At 35.0% G+C, this 14,250-nt stretch overlaps 1 protein-coding gene across 3 annotated transcripts; it reads right to left on the reverse strand.

Annotated features, from left to right (window-relative positions):
* Positions 1 to 247: 247 nt before the first annotated feature.
* LOC107779089 (uncharacterized) lies at positions 248 to 13,261 on the reverse strand. 3 transcript variants are annotated; one of them, XM_075228099.1, is made up of 9 exons: positions 13,015 to 13,261; positions 12,753 to 12,940; positions 11,868 to 12,081; positions 11,067 to 11,233; positions 3,365 to 3,489; positions 2,041 to 2,105; positions 1,920 to 1,959; positions 1,538 to 1,586; positions 248 to 631 (listed from the first exon to the last, which is right to left on the reverse strand). In XM_075228099.1, exons 2-8 carry the CDS (start codon positions 12,915 to 12,917, stop codon positions 1,541 to 1,543), a joined length of 822 nt encoding a protein of 273 aa, XP_075084200.1. In that variant the 5' UTR covers positions 12,918 to 12,940; positions 13,015 to 13,261; the 3' UTR covers positions 248 to 631; positions 1,538 to 1,540. The 3 variants fall into 3 exon arrangements, with proteins under 3 accessions (XP_075084200.1, XP_016454918.1, XP_016454917.1); XM_016599432.2 differs by lacking the exon at positions 1,920 to 1,959 and having other exon boundaries at positions 2,045 to 2,105; positions 13,051 to 13,260; XM_016599431.2 differs by lacking the exon at positions 1,920 to 1,959 and having other exon boundaries at positions 2,045 to 2,105; positions 13,015 to 13,259.
* Positions 13,262 to 14,250: the final 989 nt, after the last annotated feature.

Consider the following 14,250-nt stretch of genomic DNA (forward strand, 5'->3'; position numbering starts at 1 on the left):
ATGGTGTGGACTGTTGGAGGAATTAAAGAATTGAAAACATTTAACACAAAAAATGCCCCTTTGAAGAAATTGCCGAGTGCTCATCCCCTTATTTATTCATCTCAAAAAAAAAAAAAAAGAACTTAAAAGAGTCGTGTAGACATAAATCCTAATCAACAATCAAGGTTGTATACAAAAGCAATGCAAGTGGGCACTCACCCCTCCAATATTTCCCCCAAAACAAAAACTGAAAAACACATTGGCGACATTTACAGTAATCCAAATCTTGAACTCGCAAATCTTACACTTGTAATTTAACAAAAGCACCCATGTAATTTCGTCAAAACAATTAGCATCAACAGGTAGGATATTTTTGTCCAAGATTCATACTGGGGAACAAAAACAGCCAGCAACTTCTATGTGACAAAGTTAGAGAAAAGTGGACTGCACATCTATTTGCCTAATAAGCACTAGGCAATTTCTTCTTCTGATTTCAGTGACAGAAGGCTTGGTCTCTACCATGAATTTTGGCACTGTTGATGAGCATGTTTGGTTTTGATCTCTCTCTCTCTCTCTTCGCATTACACAGCACCAGCTTTTGAGCTTCCCAACGGGGTGAACATGAAGTTTCCCGAAAATATAGCTTCTTTATCTGTCCAATCAAAAGCACCATCACTATAATGAAAGTTCCAGAAATATTTTATCTTTATACAGGCTACCAGTGAGGAATCAGTAAGGAAAAAGAATTTATTGAAAATTCCCTCATAAGTCTCCGTGGTATAAGTTGCTTATATGTTACGAATGAGAATGGGGCTGCTTCAAGTGAGAAAAGATAGGATCATCCATACATCGACAATATGGGCATGAAAAGACAGAGATATAGCACAGACAACCCGTGCCTTCAAACCCTAGCCCCATTTTGTTTAAGCAATCAAAAGAAATGGATGGATTCAATTCAACCAATCCTCAGGTATGAAGCCTCATGCATAATGTCTGATGCAATAAAACTGAGTTAAAAGAATTCTCTGAAACAATTAACTGGGCATTTGGTAAAGAGGACTTCAAAGACTTCCATGTCTAGCCACAAATCAATAGCCAGAATCACAATCAAGCATCCTAACCACTCTGCTGAGCTTTATTTTCATACAATACTTGTGCAAACATTTCAAATGCAGGAAAGATATCTCATGCCGACTAATATATTTAAGAGCTACAAAATTATTTTATTATACTCAAGATTATATTTAAAGCACTAAGTCAATCTGAACACCAAGGTAACATCTCCCAAACCCCAAACTGGGGATTTGAAGGCAACAAGACTTCCTGTAAAAAAATTCATCATTCTATTTTCCCGTCTTTTCTTTTCCTGATGGAAGGGTGGTTTGCAGATATGAAATATGGCATCGCAAGGATAGAGACTGCGGTGTCTCGCACTGTTTAAGATTTTCCTCTGTCTCTTTAAGAGGGCAGACTAAGAGCATGAAAGCCCTCAGTTTACAAGTGCTAACATCATTTTCAAATAAATTGATACATAATTTGTTTAAGGCAGAATTAGTACCTGTCAATGACATACAGTTGAATTCCCTGCGAACATACCTCGACAAAGCCTGCAATCACACGATTAAAGAATATAATAAGCTCGGTATGTATACAGAGCCCAACCAAAAACAAACTATATGCAACAATTTGAAAGAAAAATAAGTATGGTATCCAGAATCCTCGGACGCATTATACCTTTGGTACAGAGTCCAATAAAGCGAAAACTAAATTCGAGGGAAATTACTAAAAGAGATGTACTTTCAAGAAATGATGAATGCTAGTCTCAAAACTACACTGTTTCTTGCAGTCAATAGAAGGTGAAAGCTAATAGCAACTTAAGGAGAAATGAGAACAAATTTTTATCTTTCACAAAAGACGCAAAAGCATTTCCAACAACTCACATTTGACATGCAATTCCCAACTCTTTTAATCGCCCACCAACTGCCTACACTACAAGTCTTCAGTTCTGAGCAAAGACTGTATCAAGAAGAGCACCTCAAGAATGCATGTACAAAGATGTACTTGCCTGGAGAGGAAGCAAGGCAGCATGATCAGGCGTAGATGTACCATCATCAGAGAAGACATTCCTACAACATATAATATCAGAAGGCCAATCAAATAGAATGCACATAGAACTGTCATTGGTAACCAAATGGCCATCTCCTTAATCTTAATTACAATAGGGCATATTAAAGACTACAGAGACTTCGACCCTTTTCAGATTACCAAATATAATACTCTATCTTTGTTTATACCATTCTCCTATACCACATCAAATTGTAGTTTACTATAACACCACGGAAACATCATGCTTCAAAATATGCAGCTGCAATTACAACAAACAGCTAGTTCCTACAGTTTGGAACTGACATTGGCAATGACAGTGTTAAGAGAACTCTCCAACTTTTAGGTGGATTTTGTAAAGAGGGGGAATTTAAAGATAGAAAAGCAAAAACAAAAGGAAAAATAGTGAGCTAGAATTTCCAATGAATTCGTCGGAAAAAAAGATAATGAGGCAAAGGCTTTAACTTCTGTAATTCTATTGGATCTTTGGTTTAGCTATCCCTCAATACAAGGGAGAAGCAATTGACTTTAAATGATTAGTTTGATAATTAACTCCCTAACGATCCTAGCTTGTTTGTAGCTAAAAAAGACTAGTTTTTTTTTTAGTTCGCTTCTCTATCCAGACAAGATCATTATAAGGAGCAATGCATTTAATCGACTTTTTTCATCATAGCTTGTTGCAAGCTTAAAAGAACTTAAAAAAGTTGTATATTGCTCTTCAAGTATACAGTTTCACTATTTTCTCATTAGTATCTCATGAAGACACAATTTAGGGTATAATTATCCAATGTGTTTATTTCTATCTTGATAAATGTGGAAACCCAACTATTACAACCTTCACACAGAGTTTAGAGCTATCCTTAGAAATGTCTCAAGAGAACTCAGTGACTGATCAAATATTCCAGTCAAATTAAAGGCCGATACTATTTTCCTCTTTCTTATATGTGATTAAGGTCTAGAAACTTCAGCTCATATTCTCTAACAAATGTTTTCAACTTACCCATCCTTTTGCTTATCCTAATTGAGCAGAGTCCCCTAAGTTGGAAATGGCAACAAACATTAGCAGATTTGCATTGATAAGTGAAATGGCCACAAAGAGTTATGCTGAATTAATGTAAGAAAAATGAAATAGCTCATCAGTTCTATATAATGATTAATGACCAAGGAAAAAATGATCGGATCACAAACTTCACATGATGAAATACTTAACAAACAAACTAAAAATGAAACCTGCAATGTTAGGATACATCGTGGAGCCTGAACAAATATTGCTATGGCTTACCTCCAAATTACGTTTTGCAACTCATCCTGCTTAGCTTCAGGAAGCATAGCAGCATCATAGGCAACGATGTTGCCATAAAATATCTTCTCTAGATCCTTCATCCATTTAGTCAACAATAAGTTAACCTGCAATTTCAATAGGACGAAAGATACAAAATAAACTTAAGTTCATAAATCCTGTTATTTAAACATACAGAATCTTGCATGCCCAATATAAATCACAATAAGAAAAAGAGGAAATATATCGCCATCACAGAGCTGCTTATCCAGTTACATACTACCTTCCCTTTTCCATTTCAGTGACTACAAATTGTGGAAAAACCACAATGAAGATGAAAACATTTTTTCTTTTAGCGGATGAAGTCAATCATTTTATTACATGAAAAAGGGTAGCCCCACATACCAGGTGTATATAAAAGTACATACTCATATGCAAAAGTATGAATCTCCACAAAAGAATTTAGTTGTCATACACAATATAAAGAAATCCAACAAATCTTTACAAATGAATTTCGAAATCCTACAAACGCTCTTCTGTTCCACTCTTTCCATATTGTTAACCTGAGAGAAGGGAAAAACCTTCTCTGCCACTTCATTCTGAATTTCCAACCTTTCCACGCCATACACCATTCTATGTGCTATCAGGCAATAAACCATACATCCTCTTCAGCTTTCTCACACACGAAGCACCAATTAATGTGGATTGTTCTTCTTCTACACATTTTATCAGCCGTTAGGATGCCTCCCTATTCTACTGGCCAAGTTCTTTTGATAAGTTTTACTACTGTTCAAGTAGAAAGGAACACTTTGGTGCTCTCAGAATCCATATTGATCAGATAGGAGAGTCTTTTTTCCCGTTTCAGCAGTTTACTATAGAATAATTTGACTGAACATAACATTCTTTTGCCTTCCAAATTCAACAGTCCAACCAGCAAGTGAAATTCAATGCTTATATAATATCCAAGTAAACTGTTAAGCTCTTCATCACCCAATATTGCAGGGAGGAAAGAAACAACCATTTAATCAAATGGGATATAATAACCTCTCCTATGAAAACAAGGGGTAGGGATAGAGATTTGAGGGACTCAACATAGCCTTCCTAGGGAAATGAATTTAAAGGTTTAGATGGGAGGATCAATTTTTGTAAAGGAGGGTCATTATACAACTATAGACAAATATGGAATTGGAGTCCAAGTGCGAGGTGGAGGACCATTCAGATTACTTTAACATATGGAGTTTCTAAATCGGGGAGTATAATAAATGGGTGAGAAGATATTTGAAGGAATATTAATTAAAAGCTATTATCTTCTGGAAACAAATTTGATGCAGTAATGCCCCCTTAAGTGAAGCTTTTCCAAAGAAGAAAAGCATTAATAGAGGCAGCATTATACTGAAGAAATTCAAAAAAGATGAGTTGTAGGACAATGGAAAAAAGTGCCAGAGCAGGGAAAATGCAATCGATATGTTTAAACATAGAATCAGATTTCGTCATTAATATCAAACTGAAGACAAGACAAGTCTACAAATATAGGGGAGGGAACCTCAGATAAATATTATTCATTTGAAATCCAAAAATGTGAAAAAGACTACAGAAATACTGATAGCAAAATTTGTAAATGAAAATGTAACGACCCGACCGGTCGTTTTGAGCTTTAGCGTTCCATTCGGTGGTTTGAGACTTTGAGTAGCTTCATATAGTGTATTATACCTTGAGTGTATGGTCGGTTTTGGTTTTCGAGTGGTTCGGGATTGATTTGGAAGAATGACTCTTGATTTGGAAGCTTTAAGTTGGAAGAGTTGACCAAGGTTTGACTTTTGGGTAAACTGACTCGGAATCGGGTTTTGATTGTTCCGATAGGGTCGTATGATGATTTTGGACTTATACGTATGTTCGGATTTGGTTTTGGGGGTTCCTAGAAGAATTCGACACTACTTGTCGAAAGTTGGCAATTTGAAGAACTTAAGGGTTCATAAGTTTAACCAAGAGTTGACTTTGATGTTATTGGACTCCAATTGGTGTTCCGAGACTTTGGATAGGTCTATATAGTTGAATTGAACTTGTGTGCAAAGTTTGGAAGTAATCTGAAGTGTTTAAGTGTGATTCGGACACTCTTTTGAAAGAATGAAGATTTAACAACTTAAGAGAAATTCTATTCGGTTTGAGCCTCGATTCTTTGTTGTGATGTTCCCGTGGGTGTTTTGAGGCTTTAGATAAGTTTGGATAATGTATTTGTACTTGTTGGTATGATTGGATGGGGTCCCGAAGGGCTCGGGTGTGTTTTGGATCATTGGTTGAGAAACTAGTTAAGTTAATGATTTGTAGTTTGACCATGGTCAATATCGGGTCAAGATGATCATTTTCGGTGTTTTGAATGCGCGAGCAGGTTCGTAGCGTGTTTTATGATTGAAATGCATATATGGTTTGTGTCCGGGAGGTTACCAATGAGTTTTGGGTGCTAAAACGAAGATTTTCTTATTGTTGGTTTTTTTTTTCTGGTGTAAATAATTACGAAAATGCAATTTATGTTCAGACTTCCTTTAAAACTCCAAAATATCATATATCCCTCATTTTAAGGCCAAATTGGGTGATTTAAAAGGCTATCTTGGGTGTAATCTCGCAAAGATCATGTTGGGCTTATCAAACATGAGTTTCGGGATCATCTAGGATCTGATTCGGGCTGGGACAACTGTTGCGTTTTTACTTATTTCGGCATTTAGTTATTTTTTCTCACAAGGTTTTGAAGCTCGATTTTGAGCAATTTTGGAGGGGATTTTCACTACTTGGATTGGGTAAGTATTTTTTACTCGAATTTGTTTATATTTCATGATTCCAGCCGTGTTTTAAAAGGCGTGGACGTAAGGCGAGGCGTTTTACATATGCCTCAGCGAGGCATAAGCCCCGAGGCACGGGGCGTAAGCCCCATAGGTATTTAATTTTTAATATTTTATAAAATAATATAATTACAGTAAATATTTATAAACAGGTAAAATTGCACAAAAATTGAAGAAAACTATAAATATGTGAAAAATATATATATATATATAGATGTGCTCTATCCCAAAAAAAAAAAATCAAACAAACCAATCAATTATACGATACTCAAAAGTACAAGTAACTTGAGTCGAAAAGAATAAAGTTTTCTACATGGAGGAACAAAAAGGATGACTAACCTGCAATTTGAATTTTGAACTTGTTGTTATGGAGGAGAATGAATTTTTCTTTGTATTTGCAAAAAATAATTAATTGTTTGTTGTTGCTAAAACGAAGATTTTCTTATTGCTGGGTTTTTTTTTCTGGTGTAAATAATTACGAAAATGCAATTTATGTCCCTGAAATTTTTAGACTTTCTTTAAAACTCCAAAATATCATATATCCCTCATTTTAAGGCCAAATTGGGTGATTCAAAAGGCTATCTTGGGTGTAATCTCGCAAAGATCATGTTGGGCTTATCAAACATGAGTTTCGGGATCATCTAGGATCTGATTCGGGCTGGGACAGCTGTTGCGTTTTTACTTATTTCGGCATTTAGTTATTTTTTCTCACGAGGTTTTGGAGCTCGATTTTGGGAAATTTTGGAGGGGATTTTCACTACTTGGATTGGGTAAGTATTTTTTACTCGAATTTGTTTATATTTCATGATTCCAAACCAGTGTTTTAAAAGGCGTGGACGTAAGGCGAGGCGTTTTACATATGCCTCAGCGAGGCATAAGCCCCGAGGCACGGGGCGTAAGCCTCATAGGTATTTAATTTTTAATATTTTATAAAATAATATAATTACAGTAAATATTTATAAACAGGTAAAATTGCATAAAAATTGAAGAAAACTATAAATATGTGAAAAATATATATATAGATGTGCTCCATCCCCAAAAAAAACTAGTCAAAACAATCTATTATACGCTACTCAAAAGTACAAGTAACTTGAGTCGAAAAGAATAAAGTTTTCTACATGGAGGAACAAAAAGGATGACTAACATGCAATTTGAACTTTGAACTTGCTGTTATGGAGGAGAATAGTGTTCTCTTTGTATTTGTAAAAACAAAATTGAATATTCGTTACTTTTGGGAGATATTAGCAGACTAGCAGACAAGATAAAGAATTGGGAAAGACCATGAATTAGGACTTCAATCAATTAAAAAGGTCTTACTTTTAAATTTAATACATTTCGGTTCTTTTTTAAACTTTTGAGTAATTACCAAGCTGAATTTTGAGAATTTGGATATTATATAAAGGACTTATTCAAGAAATTCTGTTTTAAATTGAAAAAGTCTTTGGGGCTTACGCCTCACTAAAAAAACGCGCCTCAAATGCCCGGTCGTACGCCCCGAACGCCCAGTCGTACGCCCCGAATTGCTGGACGTACGCCTCTTGAGACTTTCGCCCCACACCATCGCCTCGGGGCGTTTTTGGTGCGCCTCGCCCCGAAAACGCCTTTTAAAACATTGTTCCAACCTCAATTTTAGTGTTTGATTGATGATTTGAATTGGAGAAATTGGGGATTTTAGCAAAAACTCTTCTAAAACATAAATTGATTTGAAGGCCGATTTGAAGTCGGAATTGGATGATTTTGGTATGGTTGGACTCGTATCGGAATGGGCGTTCGGAATTTGTTAGTTTTGTCGGGTTCTGGGGTGCGGCCCGGGATTGACTTTTTGAGTTGACTTTTTTATTTTAGTTAAAGATCTTAACTATAATTATCAAAATTGATTTATCTTGTATTGTTTGATGATATTAAGTCATTTTTGGTTAGATTTGAACCGTGCGGAGGCGAATTATAAAGGAAAAGCTATTTTTGAGTGATGAATTGGTCTAATTGAGGTAAGTATCTTGTCTAACTTTGTGTGGAGGAAAATACCCAATAGGATTTGGTCTAATTGCATTATTTGAATTATGTGAAAGACGTGTACGCAAGGTGACGAGTGTGTACACGAGCTTATATGTGAAAATTGACCGGTTTAGACTCTTAGGCTTTTATTATGCCTTTAATTGAAGTTATTGTTACATGGAATATCTTTCATTGTTGAGTTATTTCCTATTTCATTTTGTTGTTGAAATTCTTGTATACATTGTTGTTGAGCCGTGGGCTATGTTTTATTGTGATATTGGTATTGTTGTTTTGGCAATGTTGTGGCATATGGGCACGTGTGGTGCGAGTTGATCATTGTGTTGTGATAAGATGCGCATGCGGCGGCATAAGGGTGGTGATATTGATGCGCATGCGGTGAGATAAGGGGGGTTTATGCGCATGTTGCTAGTAAGGGGAATTACTTCATTTGAAGCACACACGGCGAGATAAGGGGCTAAAGCGTGCGAAGCTATTTCGGGAAAAATATTTTTAAAAGGCGAAATGACCTAAGGGCCACTTAAACTTGTAGCCGTTTGTCATCCCGGTATATAAACTTACATTTTTCCCATTTTAACACTTTAACTCATATATTTGTACACTAATAAACACATATGACTGTGCGTGGTCCTCGAGCGCTATGACACAAATGATATGTCACATACTTATCCTCTTACTAATTACCATATGTAATTTATGGGTTCCACTTTATAAAAAATTAATTTACTCACAAAAGTTTTATCTCCCGTCCATTCTCTTCGTATAGGACGACATTGAGCCACCATTTTTCACAGTAAATCCACCATTTTCAATCGTAAGAACCCAAATTTGATCCTTCAGATTCTAATCAAACCTCAGTAAAATAATTTAGCCTAAAAATGGTTATAACACTCTCGAAAAGACCCCCCAAAATTACACCGGCGAGATTGCCGCCGGTAAAAATAGCAACCATACAAAGAATCATCCAAAATCGTCACTGCTTCACCTTTTTGCCATCGGCCTGCCACCTTCCTTACCACTTTATCTTCGTCACCTCCTTTTCAACAAGCCTACTAACAATAGACCAAACAGATCAGAAACACCACCATTTCAATTTTAATACTCTTTGCTACCAAAATTTAAAAAAAAAAAAAAAAAAAGAGACGAGCAATAACCATTATCTCATTTGATGCCTTACTTTATTTAAATTGTTATCATGCTTTACTTTATTTTATTCTTAAAATAAACTCATTATCTCATTTGATACTTTACATTAATTAAAATGTTATCATGCTTTACTTTATTTGATTCTTAAAATAAACTCATTATCTCATTTGATGCTTTTCCTTAAATAAATTTTATTGTTATCATGCTTTACTTTATTTGATTCTTAAAATAAACTCATTATCTCATTTGGTGTTTTACTTTACTTAAATTGTTATCATGCTTTACTTTATTTAAATAAACTTTCTTTGAACATTATATTGGTAATTGATACGGATACGAAATACATGGTGGCACGAGGTCTTCATCGTGCGAGTGTGACTTATGTTGCGGGCACGAGGTGCCATGTGTGTAAGATTTGTGAATTGTGGCTTATGACTTGTAATTATGAGGTGTGGTACCTCAGGGTGATTCTTGTTGTAAATCTTGTGGTGGAACGACTTGATGATTTGAACTGTCATTGTTTTCCTTGACTTAATTCCCCTGTATTTCAAATGTGTGTTGATTATTTTGTTGTTTTACTGCATGTTTATTCTTTGTTGCCATTTATTTCATTATTTGCTTTCCGTCGTTAGCTTTATATCTATGTCCTGCACAAATTTTCATGTCTAGTGAGTGTCTTGACTTGAACCTCGTCACCACTCTGACGAGGTTAGTCTTGATACTTACTGGGTACCGCTGTGGTGCACTCATACTACGCTTCTGCACATTTTTGTACAGATCCAGGTACTTCAGATCGTGTTGATTTTGAGAGTTATGCCTATGCGGTTGGAACTTCAAGGTATACCTGCTGTTCTGTTCGCAGGCCTCGAAGTCACCCTCTTACTTCATATATGCTAATGTTTAATTGTAATTCAAAATAGTATTGTATTTTGGAATGTCTTGTGTACTCTCCGTAAAGCTTATGACACTGTATTACTGGATTTTGGGATTGTGAAAGTTGTATTATGATATTGGCTATGTTTTGGGCCATTTTTCTCAGTTTTATCTAACATTAAGTTGTTATATCCTGTCTGATGTTGTTGTGTGATAGACTTACCTAGTCGTAGAGACTAGGTGTCATCACGATCCTTAAGGTGGGATTATGGAGTCGTGACAGAAAGAAAAAAAAAGGAAAACAAAAGTAGTGATGACAAAAAAGCTTTTTTAGGAGATCAAAGCTCTTTCACCAAGGAAACTGCATATCAGATTTACCACCATCCGAAATCTCATATGTAAAAAACAATATAAAAGAGGCCCGCGCATGGTAAGATCATAGATGTCCTCTAGCTTAGGCACCACAGACTTGTACAGTTATGTTCCTCATTCTTTCCTTCTTTTCATTTCTCCTTTCATTTTCTTTTTTCTGGAGGATATACCATCATTATCATGCTTTGATATACTTATGATTTTTTCACCCCAAAATTTTCTAAGGAAACAGTAAAAGAAAAGAGTTAATAACTTCATGGCTATTCTGACTTTATTGATGGTATAATGACAAAGGGAGACTCAGCAACTCAAAGTATATCCAATAAGATTAACAGTTCCAACATGAATCATGTTGTCACCACTCACCAGAAACAAATTAAGGAAAAACGGAAGGAATGCCGAGAAGGAGAACTTTTTACTTATAGTCTATAGAATTGACTTTTCTGTATCAGGGTTCTGTAACTTACCCCAGCTTTAGAAACTCTCAGCTCCACATCATGATTATAAATCTCATACAAATACTGCCCCAACTCAACACCTTCCTTACCCTCCTGTTTCAAGCGTCGTAAGCAAAGCCACATATGGATAACAAGTAACGAGAATGTGGTCTTAAATGTTTTCTCCAAGTTAAATACTGCACAGCAACATATATACACAGATCAGACAACAAAATGAACATTAATTACCATATCAACTCCAGGAAGAAAAGGAAATTATAATTTCTAAAGATGGCAGGGAAAAGAAAAACAGAAAAATAAGGTGTTGTGAAAAAATAAGGTAATTACAATTGTGTGTTTTTCTTGTTTAAATTTCTTAAATGGCTGTATTTTCACAATAAAGGGTCATTAACTTAGACATATTTGATCACACATCTGAATATTTTCCTGAAAGTATCATATGGAAAATGAATATTCAAAAAGTTGAGCTGTAGAGTTAACATGAGCAAGAATGCTGTTAAAGATTAGTAATAATGAGCTGGGTTAGAATCTTATGAGATATAAGCTGCCAGTGCTTGAATGATTAAAAGGATAGGCCAGATTCAGTCAACAATTTGACAATTGCTAAATTGCATCTTCAATTACATGCTCACTAATCAAATGTCCTATGAGCATCATAGTGGATCTAAGAAAGAAAAGACACAGATGTAGCATTGTATTTTCTCTTATTTTTCTTAAAATAAATAATATAAGTTTCAGATAATGATCCATGCACCAACAGGAAAAGGCAAAAGCAATGATGTTCGAGGAGCAACGAGCGAACAGACTAACCGTCATAAATAGCAGGTCTATCAACTTGGTGAATAACACGGCGATAAATAACATTTGCCCCTCGAATGGACTTGCTTTGCTTACTATAAAACCGCAACAGCTTAAGTATAAAGCGCTTGATGCCCTCGTATTGTGGATCTTCAACTCTTAATGGTGAATCAGGTGCTAATGCCAGTGAATGAGGCTTAGACCAAAACAACTTGTTCAATTTTACCTACTCAAGTGACAGAAATTCAATTACCAGCAGCTGCAGCACTTTGTAAGTTGGACAAATTAGATCCAACGAATCATTTGCTCAGTATAACCACGAATAACTTAATTAAGATAAAGCAATCTTCTTTCAGTTTGCTCATCAAGGTCAACTACAGAAATTCAATAAAAAAAGCACACAAACGTCACAATTTTTGAACAACCAAAGATTAAGATTCAAGCAACAAAGTCATGCCGGACTATAATCTTTTAACAGAGTCATGCTCGTTGCTCCTCCAACTCCAACATCATTGATAATACTCTCTTTACGTGAACTTATTTCCTTTTTAAGTCATATTCAAAAAGGATGAGCACTTTCTAAATTAGAAACAAGTTATTTTATTTGAATCATCCGTAATAAATAAATAAATAAATAAATATATATATATATATATATATATATATATATATATATATATATATATATATCTTTTTTGTGATAAAGTAACATTTTTAACCTTAATGACAAGCTTTTACAGCCACACAAATGTTATGGCATATTCAAGACTACAAGTTTCAAAAGTTTCCGTTTCTTTTCTTAAACAGCATACAATAGGCAAATTTAGCTTGAAGCTTAAAGGGTAATCAAGTACTCAAAACCCCTGAGATTTAGAACAAAAGTCAAAAGTTAAAAACCTCGGTTTTGACATTGAAGATTTTCTCAGTGGGATCAGCTGCAACCGCCGCAACTTTGGAATAATCTCGACAGGAGAAAGAACACAAATGTCTTCCCAATTCTGAGTTCCTGTGTGAGTTAACCCTAGCAAACTGGGAAATAGCCTTGCTCCATCTCGGCAACATCCTTTTCGCTATCAAATCAAACACTACCAGAAACAATGTTTGATGTCATAATTCCATATAAAAACAGAAATAATAAAAACGTGCTTAAAATACATACATTAATTCAAACTTGGAAGAGATTTTTACGAACGACCAGAAGTTATGCTCTTGAGCTATTGGAGCTGTGCTGCGATCGTTGATATTCAGAGGTTTAGGAATATCTTATTAAACCCTCCTAAATAAGAATGGAATTTGTTACTACCAAAAAAAAGTAGTTCAATCGTACGGTCACGAGGAGCTTTTGGAAAGAGTGAGATCTTATTGCTGTAGCTATGATGATTTCCACGTCGTTACTGGCTTGAAATGACTATGATCATTCGTTTTTATTGGTGTCAAATTGCTTACGAATTTCATTAATTTTCCAATTGACATGTTTAATTTGTCCGGTTTTCATCTCCAATATCCATTATTTTTGTCTTTGGTCTTTGCCTTCTTTAGAAAAAAATTCTCCAATTTTCTTTTAAAGGAAAATGAAGTATTAAATTTAGCTCAGTTAATGCATTTTCTTGCGTGTTTATTAACAATAATGGTAATTCATTAATTTGTACACCAAAAACACAAGAAAAAAATATCATCCTTCTAAATGTAGACACCTAATTTTCTACTCTTTTCTCTATTAGCTAGGCGTAGAATTTAAAAGTCCAGACTTGCTAAATGTATTTTATTGTTAAGAAATGTAGCTCAAACTAATAATATAAAATAAGAAAATAAATAATAGAATAAGAGAAGAACAATGAACTTTCTTATTTCATCAAGTGTTTAAGTGTGTCCCATATCACATTTCATGCCTCTATTTATACTATTACATAAAAGGTTACAAAGGACTGTCTTAAACATGATATTAATAATTAGGATCATGAGGAAGATCACGGGAAGAGGTTATGGAAGTGTAGGAGTTATAATCATAATAATGAGGAGTAGTGGGAGGTTATCTGCATCATGAAAGCAGTGGGAATAGTACACATCCACATTTACTAATAATTTACAACACTCTCTAAATATAGATAATATGTCTCGTTAAAACCTTAATAAGAAAAAATCTTGTGGAAAAAAATCTTAGTGAAGGAAAAAAAGTACACATATCTGTAATACGCTTTGTTTGTTGCCTCGTTAAAAGCCTTACCAGGAAAATCCAATAGGACAAAACCTAGGTTAAGGGAAAAAGAGTACATCGCGTATCTTACTCCCCTCATGAAAACATCGCTTTATTTCTCGATGACGACGCATTCCAATCTTCTGTCTCAACTTCTCAAATGTTGAGGTTGATAATGCCTTAGTGAACAGATCAACCAAA

Source organism: Nicotiana tabacum, chromosome 13 (assembly GCF_000715075.1).
Source record: "Nicotiana tabacum cultivar K326 chromosome 13, ASM71507v2, whole genome shotgun sequence".
NCBI lineage: Eukaryota > Viridiplantae > Streptophyta > Magnoliopsida > Solanales > Solanaceae > Nicotiana > Nicotiana tabacum.

Bases quoted from the DNA above. Each gene is read 5' to 3' on its own strand.
- LOC107779089 (XM_016599432.2), bottom strand. From the start codon at position 12,917: ATGTTGCCGAGATGGAGCAAGGCTATTTCCCAGTTTGCTAGGGTTAAC. The intron at 12,082-12,752 runs GTTTTTAACTTT...TCACTTGAGTAG, and splicing joins TCTTCAATGTCAAAACCGAG to GTAAAATTGAACAAGTTGTT. The intron at 11,234-11,867 runs GTTAGTCTGTTC...GTTGCTGTGCAG, and splicing joins TAGACCTGCTATTTATGACG to TATTTAACTTGGAGAAAACA.